Source organism: Paramormyrops kingsleyae, chromosome 5 (genome assembly GCF_048594095.1).
Source record: "Paramormyrops kingsleyae isolate MSU_618 chromosome 5, PKINGS_0.4, whole genome shotgun sequence".
Taxonomy (NCBI): domain Eukaryota; kingdom Metazoa; phylum Chordata; class Actinopteri; order Osteoglossiformes; family Mormyridae; genus Paramormyrops; species Paramormyrops kingsleyae.
In genome coordinates, this window is record NC_132801.1 from 9,728,227 (window position 1) to 9,742,407 (window position 14,181).

Here is a 14,181-nt window from a genome sequence, read left to right on the forward strand (position 1 = left end):
AAGGGCGTGAGTACGTAGTGGTGGTGGGGGTCGTAGGAAGGGGCCCACCTGGGTCTGCTGGGGGATGTTCAGAAAGTTGTTGTCCCGTGATCCGATGCTGACAAACCTGTTGGGAGCTGTGGGCCCTGGCGCTGCGTATGCTGCGGGGAGAGAGGCACAGAGAGCCGTCATGCTGCGCGCCCACCGCCGTGCCCGCCATGGGCACGCCACACACACCCAGCCACTGCTCACGTAAAACCCGCCACATCCTAGGCTGAGACTCTGCTGCCGGGGTTGCTTGTGGGGGGGGGGTCACAGACCGTGCGCCTTTAACAGAAGCGCCTCCATTATGGCTGCCGTCGTCTCCAGAGGCATGTGGTGGACGGACCCCGTGGGAGAATAGGCTCCGCCCCCTCCGGTGAAGGACCCCGTGGGAGAATAGGCTCCGCCCCCTCTGGTGAAGGACCCCGTGGGAGAATAGGCTCCACCCTCTCCGGCGAAGGACCCCATGGGAGAATAGGCTCCGCCCCCTCCGGTGAAGGACCCCGTGGGAGAATAGGCTCCGCCCTCTCCGGTGAAGGACCCCGTGGGAGAATAGGCTCCGCCCCCTCCGGTGAAGGACCCCGTGGGAGAATAGGCTCCGCCCCCTCCGGTGAAGGACCCCGTGGGAGAATAGGCTCCACCCTCTCCGGTGAAGGACCCCGTGGGAGAATAGGCTCCGCCCCCTCCGGTGAAGGACCCCGTGGGAGAATAGGCTCCGCCCCCTCCGGTGAAGGACCCCATTTCTCCGTGTGTCCGTGGAGCCAGTAGGGATATCCACACTGAGCTGAGCAGCTAACACCTCACCTTTTAAGTTGTAGGGGTGTGAGGATGGGGCCGGGGGGGGGGGGGGGGTGCAGGGCGGGGAGGTTCTGCTTGGAAAAAGGGATTGTGGGGGTGGGAAAGGGGTGGGCTCAGGTCCCTGATGATAATGCCCTTAGCGATTCTATCAAATTTAGGGCAGTTGTGTACAGTGGACTCCAGTGCAGATTCCCCCAGTGTGAATCAGTAAGTGTGTACGGTGGTGGTGGGGGGGATAAGGGATGCAGGGGGAGTGGTCTGTAAGTGTGTGTGTGTGTGTGTGTGTGTGTGTGTGTGTGGGGGGGGGTGGTTGGACAGTGACCTTTTTTGAAAATGCAAATGAAATATGTTCCATTAACTTCATACCCAGTTAAAAAATTTATTAAAAAACAAAAGAACAGGTAAGGGGGGAGTCAGGGGTGGGGGGAGGGGGTAAAAGTAAAGCAACAAGCAACAGATAACGACAAAGAATGCAACCTTGAAACTGGGGGGGGGGAACAAAGAAAAATACAGTTTAGAGAGTAGCGACACAAAAACGGAGAAAGGAGCGACTCGTGTGCTCCATCCAGTGCCCCTGGGCTGGGCGGGGCCCATGGGCCGCCCTCCCCACTGCCCGACTCAGCAAACACGCAGGCCAGCACACCCCGGGGGGACCACCAGGCCCCCCACGCCCGACCACGCTCACTGCCGATCCAGCGCCATTGGCCTTTCTGGACGAAACGTAACTGCGTTTATTTTTTTTTAACAGATTTTTATGTGGAAGTGGCAGGGGATTGTGGGTAAGTGGGACGGGAGTTTGGAGTCCACGCCAACTGCCCTAAATTTGTTCCCTTCGAATAAAAATAAATAAGCATAAATAAACAATACAAAAAAAAAAAATTATAAAAATTAGGTGGGATGGATTTGGTTCCGCCTTCAGCTCGGAATCAATCCCAATTTGGACGAATTTCTCCCATAATAGACATATTTTCAACTGTGATCCAAGGTCGAGGCTCAGGGAGGGTCACGCGCATGAGACCAACGTCTCGTGCTTCATCAGCGAGAGAGCCCAAAGGAACAAGAGCGGAATGGGTCTGGGCGGAGCCTGCGGAAGAGTCCTGCCACAACACTGGGAAGCGCTAGTGAGACGTCGTGTGTGTCAATTACAACTGGGGTGGTGCATATTATTGGCTGGGCGGGGCGTACCGCAGAACTATTTGTTCCCTAGGCTGCTTCTTCTTGGCTTGCCTTTGTGATTTTTTTCTTTTTTTTTTTGTGGCGTCACTTACACGGAGGTGCGGGCGTGCTGAGTCCGCCGTCAGGGGGTGTGCTGCTGGGTTTAGAGTCGGGCATGGGGAGGGGCACTGGGCGGGCCACGGGGGGAGGTGGCGGCAGCAAGAAGGAGCCCGGCATTTTGCTCTGGCCGCTCCCGTTTGGCTGCAGACAACACAAACAGGGTCAGGGCGACAGTGAGCGCTTGCACACGGCTAAAGGAGCAGGCAGGCAAGGCGGGCGGCTTCGAGGTGGGGTGGGGGGGTGGGGGGGCGAAAATAAGCCATTAGGGAGAATTTGAGGAGCGGGAGAAAAGAACGAAACCCAAACCGAAAGGAGTGATGTGGTTCCATCTTGGGTACTGATTGTCGGGGGAAGGCTGGTGGAAGTGGGGGTGGGGGAGGGGGGGGGGCAAATGAAAAAGAAATTGTTGATCAGTTCAGTGAGAAGAGTGAATGGATGAGGGATTGTCTTCGATATGGCAACACGACCGGGATTTGAAACAAAACCAAAACAAAAAACAAAACAAAAGCCCGGGTGAAGTTAACTAACATCGAGGACAGCCCAAAGGATAACTGACAATGCAAGTTAACGACTGACATGGGACATGGGGTGGATGACCGAGTAAACGGCTCAGTCGGCAATCAAACACGCCGAGGGGAAACAAAAAAAAAAAAACACACACACACACACACATACACACGAGCAAAGGGAAAAGCCAGACGTTCCCTTGAGGGCAGCCAAAGGCCCAATCAGAACTCACAGGCCAGTCCACGTGTTCCTCTCTCCTCCAACCACAATGAGAGATTCCTACAAGTCACCATCCCTTGCATCCAACAGCAAGAGAACTTTTCTGAGGCTCAGATGACGTGTCATGTCTTGAAGAATCTGCTACCCCTCCCCGCCAGCATGATTTTATAGCTAAACACATATTTTCCCGAGATTTCCTTTCCTTAGATTTGCTGCTATCTCTGGGAACTCAGATATGACTCGGAAATGGCTCTTGTCACAGCCCGTGGTGCGTAAGAGCAGAATAAAAAGTGTGCGGTTCATCGCTCTGCTGGAAATTGCTCGATGCCTGGAGATTTGCATTCAGGAGGAGAGGATCAGATAGAGGGCGGATGTCTTTCTATGCATGTGCCATCTAGCTATGCTCCGATTTTTATTTAACCATATTTAGAAGACCTTTCCAACGTCATCAGAAGATGGGAATTGTGCATGTAAAGTGGGGCAGGCCAAGCACGGATGGTGGCGGGTACATTGGTCAGACTGGTGTTTAGTCAGGATGCTAACTGTAATCCCAGGTCGCAGGTCAATCCAGTGCACTGGGAGGTGATCTTAAACTACTGAAACACTAGAGAGAAACACCAGACGTGATGGAGCTGACGATTTCCCCTGTACTGGCTAAACCCTCCCGTCTCCTGGTACGTGTGTCTGCCAGGGTCCCCGTCTACTGTCCATCCGAAATGCTAACGTCAAGAGGCCCATGCGCGCTTCACCGTGCACGTCCCCTGAGCAAGCTGACCCCCCACCCCCCCCCACGGCCCCCCTCACCTGTGCGCTGGGCTGCCCCGAACCGTCCGAGCAGACAAACTGCACAAACTCCTTGAGGGGGTCCTGTCCCGGGTGGTGGTGGTAGCGGATGGTGGGGTGGGTGAAGTAGGGGCTGGACTGCTGGATGATGGAGGGGGAGGGGAAGTGCAGGGCGGAGGCCGAGGCACGGGGGCTCCCTGGGGGGAAAGGAGAGAAAGGGAGACGGGGAGGGTCAGCGGCAAGGCGGCCCACTTCTCCAACCTGTTGCCGCCAGCTGACAGTGGCGCCCTCTAAAGCGTTAGTGGGGCACTGCAGATACAGAGGACTGTTTGGCCCCCTAAGTGGAAGGGGACTGGGATCCTCAGCGGAGTGAGAACAGATGACCCAGCACTTCTCAAGGGCATGCCGAGCACACAGCTCGCATAGTGTGGGAATTCGGAGGGCCACTGAAGGGCGTGGCCAAACATCTGCTCTTACCCGCATGCATAAATCAGCCTCCAGCAGAAACACATGTATACCCAAGCGGACACATAAATGAGACGTATGCTAAAAAGACCAGAGGGGCTTTGTACCGCAATTCGGCAAATTCCCCGTGATGTCAGGCACTTACAGAAAAGCTGAAACACATGGAATATCACTTACGTAATATTATTTCATGCTCTTTATGTGATATTGCGAGTGGCACAATGATACGAACCGGCTGTGATAAAAACGTGACCCTCTAAAATGCAGTTGTGTGAAATCTGCGAGATGTGCTCCTGAGGGACCTTGAACACCGCGGTCCTGCGGACATCCGGTCCGGAAGGCTGCTTAGTGGGAACATTCGGTAAGGAAAGGGGATCTGTGTGTAAGTGTGATATGCAGGCATATGCGTTCTTTATCGATTATGTTGCTGACTGGGATGCATCCCATTCTAGAGGTCTGGGCCTAAACTGAACAGCGGTGTAACCACAGCTGGGTCCCCGAACGCCTTCTGCTTCACATTTGCCCGTTTTTAGCGTGAGTGACGGCAGTGAGGCCCAGGGGTGGATCAGAGTATCACTGAGGGTGAAAGAGAGGCTGCCTGCCTGCTGCACAGAGAGGGAGAGACTGTGTGTTTGTGTGGCTGTCAGTGTGTAGGACAGGGAGTGAGAGATTGTGTGTGTCTACATGCACACCCCTCCCACACTATGTTGTGCACCCACCCGTCCTTGGGCCGCATGTGTGACAGCCCCCGGTTCACAGTCAATCTGCCCCCAGCTGACCACTGAGGCCTGTCAGTCTGCCTGAGACAGCCCAGCCCAGAGCATCCTCATCCCCCTCTTTCATAACACCCAGTCGAAGCATCCTCATCCTCCTCTTTCTCCCTCCTGGCCCAGAGCATCCTCATCCTCCTCTTTCTCTCTCCCAGCCCAAAGCATCCTCATCCCTCTCTTTCTCCCTCCTAGCCCAGAGCATCCACACCCCCTCTTTCTTTCTCCTGACCCACAACATCCTCATCTCCCTCTTTCCTACTACTGACCAAGAGCATCTAATTCGCCTCTTTCTCCTTTCTGGCCCAGAGCATCATCATCCCCCTCTTAATTACCCTCAGCTTGAATCATTCTCGTCCTCCTCTTTCTCCTTTCTGGTCCAGAGCATCATCATCCTCCTCTTTCTTACTCCTGGCCAAAACATCCTCATCACCCTCTTTCTTCCTCCCGGCCCAGACCATCCTTATTCTCCTCTTTCTTACCCCCCGTCCAGAATATCCTCATCCCCCTCTTTCTCCCTCCGAGCCCATAGCATCCCCATCCCCCTCTTTCTCACCCTCGGCTCAGATTATCCTCATCCTGCTCTTTTTCTCTCTCAGCTCAGATCATCCACATCCCTCTTTCCCCACTACCCGGTCCTTCCTTTATTCCTCCTTAATCTCATTAGGAGCTGGGCTGGAGCCAAACATCACAGGGTGCTGGGCACCACTTTGCCCCCTACATACAGCCTTGCCAACCCTTTCTCAAACGCACACACCACCTACCCCTCTCATCCTTATACACAGAGACAGACACACACACCATCTCTCTATCTCTGTCACACACACAGGCACACACCCGCTTTTTATACTTTGACGTGATTAGATTCTGAAAACCACGTCAACAAACCCTGCCATGCTGGCACCCAACCAATCAGAGCCAGTGCGAGGTATGTCCTATGGAGGAGAGAAACATATGGCGTGTTCTATGATGTCGGCAAAAGTAACTTGGCACAAACTCTGCATCACATCCTTGACGTAGTCACTGATGTAGATGCTACAAGCTGGAAGACCTGCAAGAGGCTTTTGCTCCAAGCAGATACCCAGACAAAACAATGCAGAAGCACGGCCCGCCAAACAAACAGTAAGACAAAACAAACAATGCAAATGCACACCCTAGGAAACACACAGACAAAACAAACAATTCACACACAACCCTCTAAAGATACACACAAACAAATGTTCTGTTTAACATAAATCCACCCCAACAATGTTGGGGTTTTCAAAATTGAATCACTTTCTTTAGGTATAATATCCATACTTGTATTTAATGGTCATAATACACACCATTCTCCATATCATTGTACACGCAGTAATGCTCTTTCACATCACGCTCCCTGGTACAGCAGAAAACACTGCTGCTTCTCATTTTCTTCAGAATGTACTCATCGTAGCTGCTTATTGTAAGAGTCAGGCATGCAGAATTAATCTGTTACCTTAGATCATCGGTATCTACAAAATGCAGCTCATGGGAGAGAGGATCAGCAAGAGGACCATACATGCTGGATTGTGCCTCTCTGCTGGAAGAACTACAGAAGATACTTTGACACTTGATCAAATCTAATGATCAAAAATACCCATGAATCAGAGGAGAGTCTCACTGTGAATGCATTGCGGGGTTCATTGGAGAAAAGAGTTGGAAGATCCCTCATCCAGATTTATCAAGAGCAGAAAGAATTCTGAGCACCCACCACCAGAGCTTCCCAGAAGGTTTGGCCCAAGTCATGTGTAGGCATGACCATCAGAGGACTAAAAGCACTTAGGATCCACCAAAAGCCAGAAGTTGAAACTATGGATAGATGCCATCAATACCATTTTTGACCCCAACCTCGTTACCCACATGACCCACATTTTTTTTTGAAAACAAAAAAAAAAATGCTGAAAACGGCCACGATCAGAGGTTTAGTTCTGCTGGTTAGTTCTGATGAGTGGATCTTGGAAGGTCACAATACCAACACAACATGGCGATTCACAAGTGGTTATGAAGTGACAGGGAGGGGGAAGGACAGAGAGAAGAGAGAGAGCAGAATCTGGATAGAGAGAGGGGTGCATGATGGGAAGGTTCCACAGGAGAACAAGGCAGACATCCACAGCAGGTCCACCGCTCTGCGCTGGCGCAACACGTAAATGGCACTCTGCATAAAATCGGAGCTCTTGCACCACTGCCGATGGTTCTTATGACCCAGTAAGGTGGTATGTCATCCAGGTATAAGCCACAGCACATTCCAAGCAACATCCCACTGTCTGACTGGTGTTTTATGAGCTTTAAGGGGCCAAGCTGGTCGGACTCGATTCGGTGAGACTTACATGCCAGCGGCTCACTGCCAAACAGAACATTTCCACTGGAACAGACAATGGTCAGCTGGGGGGGGGGGGTTACCCCCATGACACCATACAGCTGAATGGGACACAAGGAGGTACCACAGAGAGACTGGACCCATAGGATTGGTTCTGGCCTCCTACCCCAGTCACACAACACCAACAAGAGTGGGGGGAGGGCGGGATGGATGAAGCGAATGGGGCTGAGGAGGATGAGCCCGTCACTCAGCTGTCCAATCACGGAAACACTCAAACTGTGCTGATTGGTTGAGAGGAAACAGGTAGGAGTAAATCACAGGTGAGATTGATTTTTATTCATCTGATTTGTCTGAAAGAGGTGGGGGGAGGTGGGGGGGAGGGGATCCATCTAATTTCAAACACACCCAAATTGCCCATGATTTTCCGTCCCCTCTCATCCCCTCCCACTGCTCTCCCCTCCCCCCTCCCCATGTCTGGGCCTGGGGGGTACCTCGGGTCTCACCTGGTCTCACTCCCGCCAGCACTGGCAGCGGGTGGTGGGTGAACGCCATGCGGGGCGACCTCGTCTGGGGCGACAGGGCGCTGAAATCGAACTTTCCCGGCTTCTTAAGAGAACCAGGCGAGGAGAGTCCTGGCAAAAATGGGATCAACAAATGGCAGAACAAAGACGTGGGTTTAATTCACAAGGTTTCCATCGGCTGTGTGAATGAGTCTTTTAAATGGACTTTAGTTTGCTCTGGTTACTTTTAAGGATAGCTTTGCTGTAGGTTGCTACTCTGTTTGCTTTTCATGTCATGGTCATGGTAAGCTTCTCAACTGCAGTCCTGCCAAAAGAACCTCAACCAGCACGCTGGCATCTTTGTTTCCAATTCAGAACCTCCACAGACTTAGAGTAACGCCCCCCCCCCAACAGAACAGTGGGAGCAAAACAATCAGTTAGATGCTGGATTATATGGGTTTGGGTTTACAGGGCTTTGACATGTGGTGGGACACACACACATGACTATGACATCAATGCAGTAGGGAAATGGGGATGTGATCTACCCCTCTATAAAGCAGGGAAACAGGGACGCAATCTGCCCCCTCAGTGGGACAGAGAAATGGGGATACGATCTGCCCCTTTGATGGAGCAGGGAAATGGGGTCGTGATCTGCCCCCTTGATGGAACAGGGAAATGGGGATACGATCTACCTCCTGGATGGAGTAGGGAAATTGGGACATGATCTGCCCCCTCAATAGAGCAGGGAAACGGGGATGCGATCTGCCCCCTCAATGGAGTAGGAAAATAGGGCCGCGATTTGCCCCTTTGATGGAGCAGGAAAATGGAGACACGATCTGCCCCCTCAATAGAGCAGGGAAACGGGGATGCGATCTGCCCCTTTGATGGAAAAGGAAAATGGGGACATGATCTGCCCCCTCAATGGAGCAGGGAAACGGGGATGAGATCTACCCCATCGATGGAGCAGGGAAACGGGGATATGAGCTACCCCCACACCGGAATAGGGAAATGTGGACGCGATCTACCCCCACGCCTTAGTATGGAAACGGGGACGTGATCTACCCCCATGCTGGATTAGGGAAATGGGGATGTGATCTACCCCCACACTGGAGTATGGAAACAGGGACACAATCTCCTCCTCCAAACTCCAAACTGCCTTGTCATTCTGCATTTCATGTCTATACTCTCCCTCACGTTTTTCTCCCAATACGATGGATGGATGGACTTTGACTCAAAAACCTTTGTAAGAGGACCCCCCAGTGAGCAGGCCAGCCTGGGGGAGGGGGACCCCAAAGGGAAAATCAAGTGTGTGATGGCAACTCCCACTGCTTGTCAGATAATGCATAAAAAAAAAACATTAAGACCTTTTCTGTTCTTCTGGGATTTCAAATGATTTTTTTCCCTTTAGCTGTTGCAGGCCTTGCACTGTTAGCATGAGTGCTGCACAGAGGAGGCCGGAGTCCGGCTCTGACTTCCAAAACTGCTTCCGGTCGCGAGGGGCACCTGGGGGGCTCACTGTCCGGCACAGATTGTAAACACCGCAAGAGCGCGGGGCCGACAAAGCCCAGCCCCTGGGAGCGGAAGGCAGCAGCCCCGTGCATGATGAAATTAAACAAAAGCAAAGGAAGGAGCTGCAAGACTCAAAAACCGCGAGCTAATTAAAGGCGGTATTATGCTAACAGATGGCTTTATCAAACGAAACGTGTTTCATGTTATCCGCTAAATATGTGCCGACATCTCTCTCTCCCGTCTCTATCTCTCTCGAGCTGCAATTTATGGATACAAGCATTTGTCTGGGACAAAAAAACAGAGAGTTCTTAAAAACATGAAAAAGTGTGGAGTTTTACACCAGTAGCGCTCTGGCCTGGAGGAAGAGTCACGAGGGGTCTGCCGTTTGGGTAGCGGACCCTCTCCTGCCATGATAAGGGCAGGAGAGAAAAGGAAAAGCGAGGGTAACTTGGGAAGACATGAAAGTGTGAGGGGCTAGGAATGGGGGTGTCAGGATGGGTTTGCTTAAACAAGGCCAGTAGCATTGGGCCTTCTCAAAAAGCTGGCACCTGGCTCCGCTCGCGCCATTTGAGGTTATGAGACGCTTTCGAGAAAAGAGCGAGACAAAGGACTGAGAAAGAGAGGAGTGCAGCAGCACAAAGGGCCGGCTCGCGTACGTAGGAGCCTGGCATGGAAGATGCTCTTACTCAGGGACCAAGGCTGGAGCTGGAAGCTGTGTGGAGTTGAAAATAACCCCCTTCAGGGCTTTTGTCGCTTGGAGAAGGCTGGTGTTTTTTATTTTAGCTCTGTGTCCTGGTGGCCATGTTCTTTCCCTCAACAGCGTGGTACAGGGCGTTGAATCGCATCCGCCTGCCGTCCGACAGCCCGCAAAGCCGTAGTCGGGCATGTGTGAGTCTGCGTCAATATAGCAACGCGTGGGCGGGTGTTAATGTTCTGTTCAGTCTTCAGCAAGTAGGAGTGGATATGGGAACGTGTTAGAGGGATTTTTTTTTTTTCCCAAACAGCACCTGCGATTTGACAGGGCGTTTTGTAATGTTCTGGAAGAACGAGGATCGCCGCGTTTTGAGAGGATCCTTCATCCCGGCTGCCGCTCCCGTGATGGATAATTGAAGGTTACGGTTGCCGTCAGTGGTGGAGAGGTAGAGAGAGACAGGAATAGAGATGTGGGAGTGTGGTGGAGAAGGAGCAGACTAGGGATCGCATGGGGTGGGGGGCACTCAGGACGGGGCTACCAAAAAAGCACAGGAAGATTGAGGGCATGGGAGGGAGACAATCAGGCCCCCCCCCCCTCCTTCAAACTGCCCAACAATCTGACAGGCAGCACCATGGGCTGGGGAGACACAACCAAAACACACACAAACACACACAGATATATATACTCAGACACAGCTATACAGGAACACACTAATATACATACAAACACACACTGATTAGATATCTATATCATACCTGGGGTTAGGGCGTAACCCTAATCCCAACAACGGCGACCTTAATCCCTACCCAGCCTTAACCTTGACCATAAGTAACCTAACAAAATACAAGACTTTTGGCATTTTTAGTTTTTTGATTGCCGTGCCCACAACGACAAAATAACAGATTTTTATCACGTTGTGGGGATATATGGTCCTCACAACATAAGGTATACCTAGACCACACACACAGACAGACACAGAGACACAGAGACACACACACACAAACAACTGAAGGCCCTACATCTGACACAGACACTCAGCATGTATGCATGAATGCATCTACATATATACGTGTCTCGAATTGGTGAGGCTTCCCTGGGGGCAGGTCCCATGGCAGCGACGGGTGGGATGGAGATGGAATGGAGGAGATGATGGAGGAAGGATAGAGCCAGCAGGCTTATTGGGGGGGGGGGGGGGTTACTCTAAGCGTGGCAGCTTGGATCGCTGGCCTGAGACCAGCCTACATCTCTCCTAGGCGGCCCAGAGAAAAGGGCCCTACCCTCAAAAGCCACACCCACCGTAGAAAGCCACACCCACCATAGAAAGCCACACCCACCATAGAAAGCCACACCCACTGACAGCACAGCCTTCTTTGTGTTTGCAGCACACAGCATTATTCTAAGCGTCATATTTTTTTCATTTATCTTATCAGGCTGGGCGGGGCCCTTTGGAGGGAGGTCATCAGTGAGTGGGCCCTGCTGTTGCCCTAATTCCCATAATGCCATGGGATGTGGACATAGGACCAAACGCACACACACTCGCGCACACACACCTGGCAGGCCCCTCCTGCAAACCCCATGTTTCTTAATAATTATCAAATCATTTGGAAAAAAAACATGTGAGTCTTTGATTCTGACAGCCTCATGCACCCTCTCTCTGCTGAGCAGATGTCTTCTGTAACCCAGCGGCTCCCCGTCGCCTCAGACACATGGAGGCACCATCTGGGATCATAGCTCCTCTCCAGACTGAGTGTGTGCGTGCGCGTGTGCGCGTGTGTGCGAGTGTGGGTCAGATATACATTAAATTGTGGGGACCAAATGTCCCCATGATGTGATAAAAACCTGTTATTCTTTGGTTATACCATTCTTTGGTCCCCACAAGCGGAAATTCAATTTTATACAAATCTGAAACTGCAATCAGAAACTAAAAATATCAAAAGATTTGTATTTAATTTGGTTACTTATGGTGAAGGTTAGGGCTGGATAGGGATTACGGCTGTCATTGTCTGGATTAAGGTTTTGCCCACAGAAATGAATGGAGAGTCCCCACAAAGATATAATTACAAACCTGTGTGTGTGTGTGTACAGTATATGTATGTGTGTCTGTGTATGTATGTATGTGTCTGTGTATATATGTATTTGTGTCTGTGTATGTATGTATGTATGTATGTATGTGTGTGTGTGTGTGGGAGTCAGGCCCATTTTGTTCGTACTTGCAGGTTCCTCTTCCAGTGGCTCTGGATGGGTCATACTTAACCGGGCCTTTCGCGGATCAGTGCCCATTTGCCGGTTCCGGAGCCACTTCGCGCCGGAACTAATCCAGGTCACACCACCCCCCACACCCCACCCCAAGAAGGAACAGGACACTTTTGACTGATCCCCATATGGTGAAGCATGTTTTGTGTGTTTTCATTGCTCCAAAAATTAATTGAAACCGGTGTGAAATGGAACGTCAGTTCATGAACGTATGCCGCCGTCCGATGCCTGATTGCTTGGAGAGATAAATAAATAAATAAGCATCAAACGCCGTTAAGCAGAATGAGCATACGAGAGCGTGTTTGATGGAGGTGTGTTAATTACTCTACACGTCTAAATTAGCAGGAAACGGGCCCAGGCTCAGAAGGTCTGCTGGATTCCTGTGGGGATCGCAACGATCTCTTTCAATTAGCGAGTCTTTAAGGCCTGGGGAACGATACCTGGTGACTGGGACACTTCATCTAGAAAACCACGCTAATTATGCTGTTAAAACCTAGAGGAGGACGATAACTGCAGAAAGCCCACAGAGACTCCTTGGGCAATTCTGAAGAGCCTGATGCTAAGACAGTTTTTCTGATTGGCTGGCTCCTTACATTAATAACTCTGACTGGCTGGCTCCAGGCAGTGTGAGTCTGATTGGCTATCCCCAGATAGTGTGACGCCAGAAAAAGAACGTGATATGCACCAGGCACTCGAGCAAACAGATGGGGATATTTCATTTGTATTTGTCTCTACTGGTCTCCACTTTACTCCCCTGGTGACGTAGCTTAGTTTCTGCCCAACAGAAGCCAAAGTAAATGGCAGGGCGGGGTTCGTAGCACACCTGCCTGCATAACGACTACTTTATTTGCCCATATTCTAGCTGCTTTTTCCTCGAACGGAGCTGCAGTTGAAAGCGGTGGCTGCGACACAGCAAACGAAACGCCAGAATGTTCCGAACGAAAGCTACTGGCCGGACAGGAACAAGCACAACCAAATCAGACGGCGGGACGGCGAGTCAAATCAGCAAATCAAAACACGGTGCAACAAGGACAGACAAGCAAACAGAGGAGAAGGCAGAAAGAAGGCAAGGAAGAAAGAAAGTAAGAAAGAAAGAAAAAGAAAGAGAGACATACAGTTGAGGCGGGTTATAGAGATATATGATTGAGATATATTAGTGTAATGTGCTCTAACCATGGTACGGAAACTGCACGCCATCGTTTTCATGTTTAATCTTCCTCTCCTGCACATTCGCCAAATGGTGTTGCACTGAAAGTGGAGAAGGGAAGTGTTAGGATGGGTGCATTGGGGGGAGGGATTCAGATCGGCAGCACTCCAACACATCCTATAGGGTCAAGAGAGGAGAGGAGGACATATCTACCAGCAGACAAGGGGGTGGGGGGACACAGGTGAAATGGAGGGTGTCACATTCAGCAATCATGGGAAGGGGCTGGGTAGGGAGGGGTCAGAATCTGAATTTTTCTATTTGGCATTATGGTCACACACTGCTGTGGGCATTGGGGGGGAGGGGGTTGGGGGAGGGGTTGGGGAGGGGCTGGGGAGGGGAGGGGTCGATCTATGCACATGCCAAACTCGCAGGCACATCTGGCCAACTGAAGAGGCCACGTGGCTCAGAGGAACAAGACCCAGGCAGACGTCCCGGATGATATCTGCCTAGCGACTGTAATCGGACTCTTGCATTTTTGTAAGAGTCATGCTATTTCAACTTTAACAACAGATATGCTGGATATATAAATATGAGAGCCCGTCACCTAATCATGTCTGAAACTCCCGCAACCAGTCCCGCTCCTGCCATAACGTCTACACTGTCTTACAATTACAAAGTGACTCATTTTTACACTCAAACCCGTTACTGGTCACAGACTAACCAGCCGTGACCGTCAAGTCCCTGGTTAGCTTTGTGTACTCATTTGTGTGCCATTTTTTTTTCGGAAATTACAACTATTTATTAAACGCACCCACTCATTACCCCCCACCCCCCAAAAAAAGACCTCAGCCCTTTTTTGCTGAGAATACAGAATAGATAGGGGTACGTCATTCTTCCCCATAGGAAAA

The 14,181-nt window shown here is 51.2% G+C and overlaps 1 protein-coding gene across 11 annotated transcripts in view; it reads right to left on the reverse strand.

Moving 5' to 3' along the window:
- Nucleotides 1-14,181, reverse strand: part of LOC111833510 (nuclear factor 1 X-type-like) — a 112,582-nt gene that overhangs the window by 7,456 nt on the left and 90,945 nt on the right. For 5 of the 11 annotated variants that reach the window (XM_072712084.1, XM_072712090.1, XM_072712087.1 and 2 more), the window contains 4 exons: nucleotides 13,300-13,374; nucleotides 3,625-3,800; nucleotides 2,088-2,235; nucleotides 49-140 (listed from right to left, as the gene is read on the reverse strand). In XM_072712084.1, coding sequence (XP_072568185.1) covers nucleotides 69-140; nucleotides 2,088-2,235; nucleotides 3,625-3,800; nucleotides 13,300-13,374 — 471 coding nt within the window. In that variant the 3' untranslated portion in view covers nucleotides 49-68. Of the gene's footprint in view, nucleotides 1-48; nucleotides 141-2,087; nucleotides 2,236-3,624; nucleotides 3,801-7,673; nucleotides 7,803-13,299; nucleotides 13,375-14,181 lie in introns of those variants that run through there. The other 6 variants (XM_072712091.1, XM_072712085.1, XM_072712086.1 and 3 more) reach the window with 6 other exon arrangements.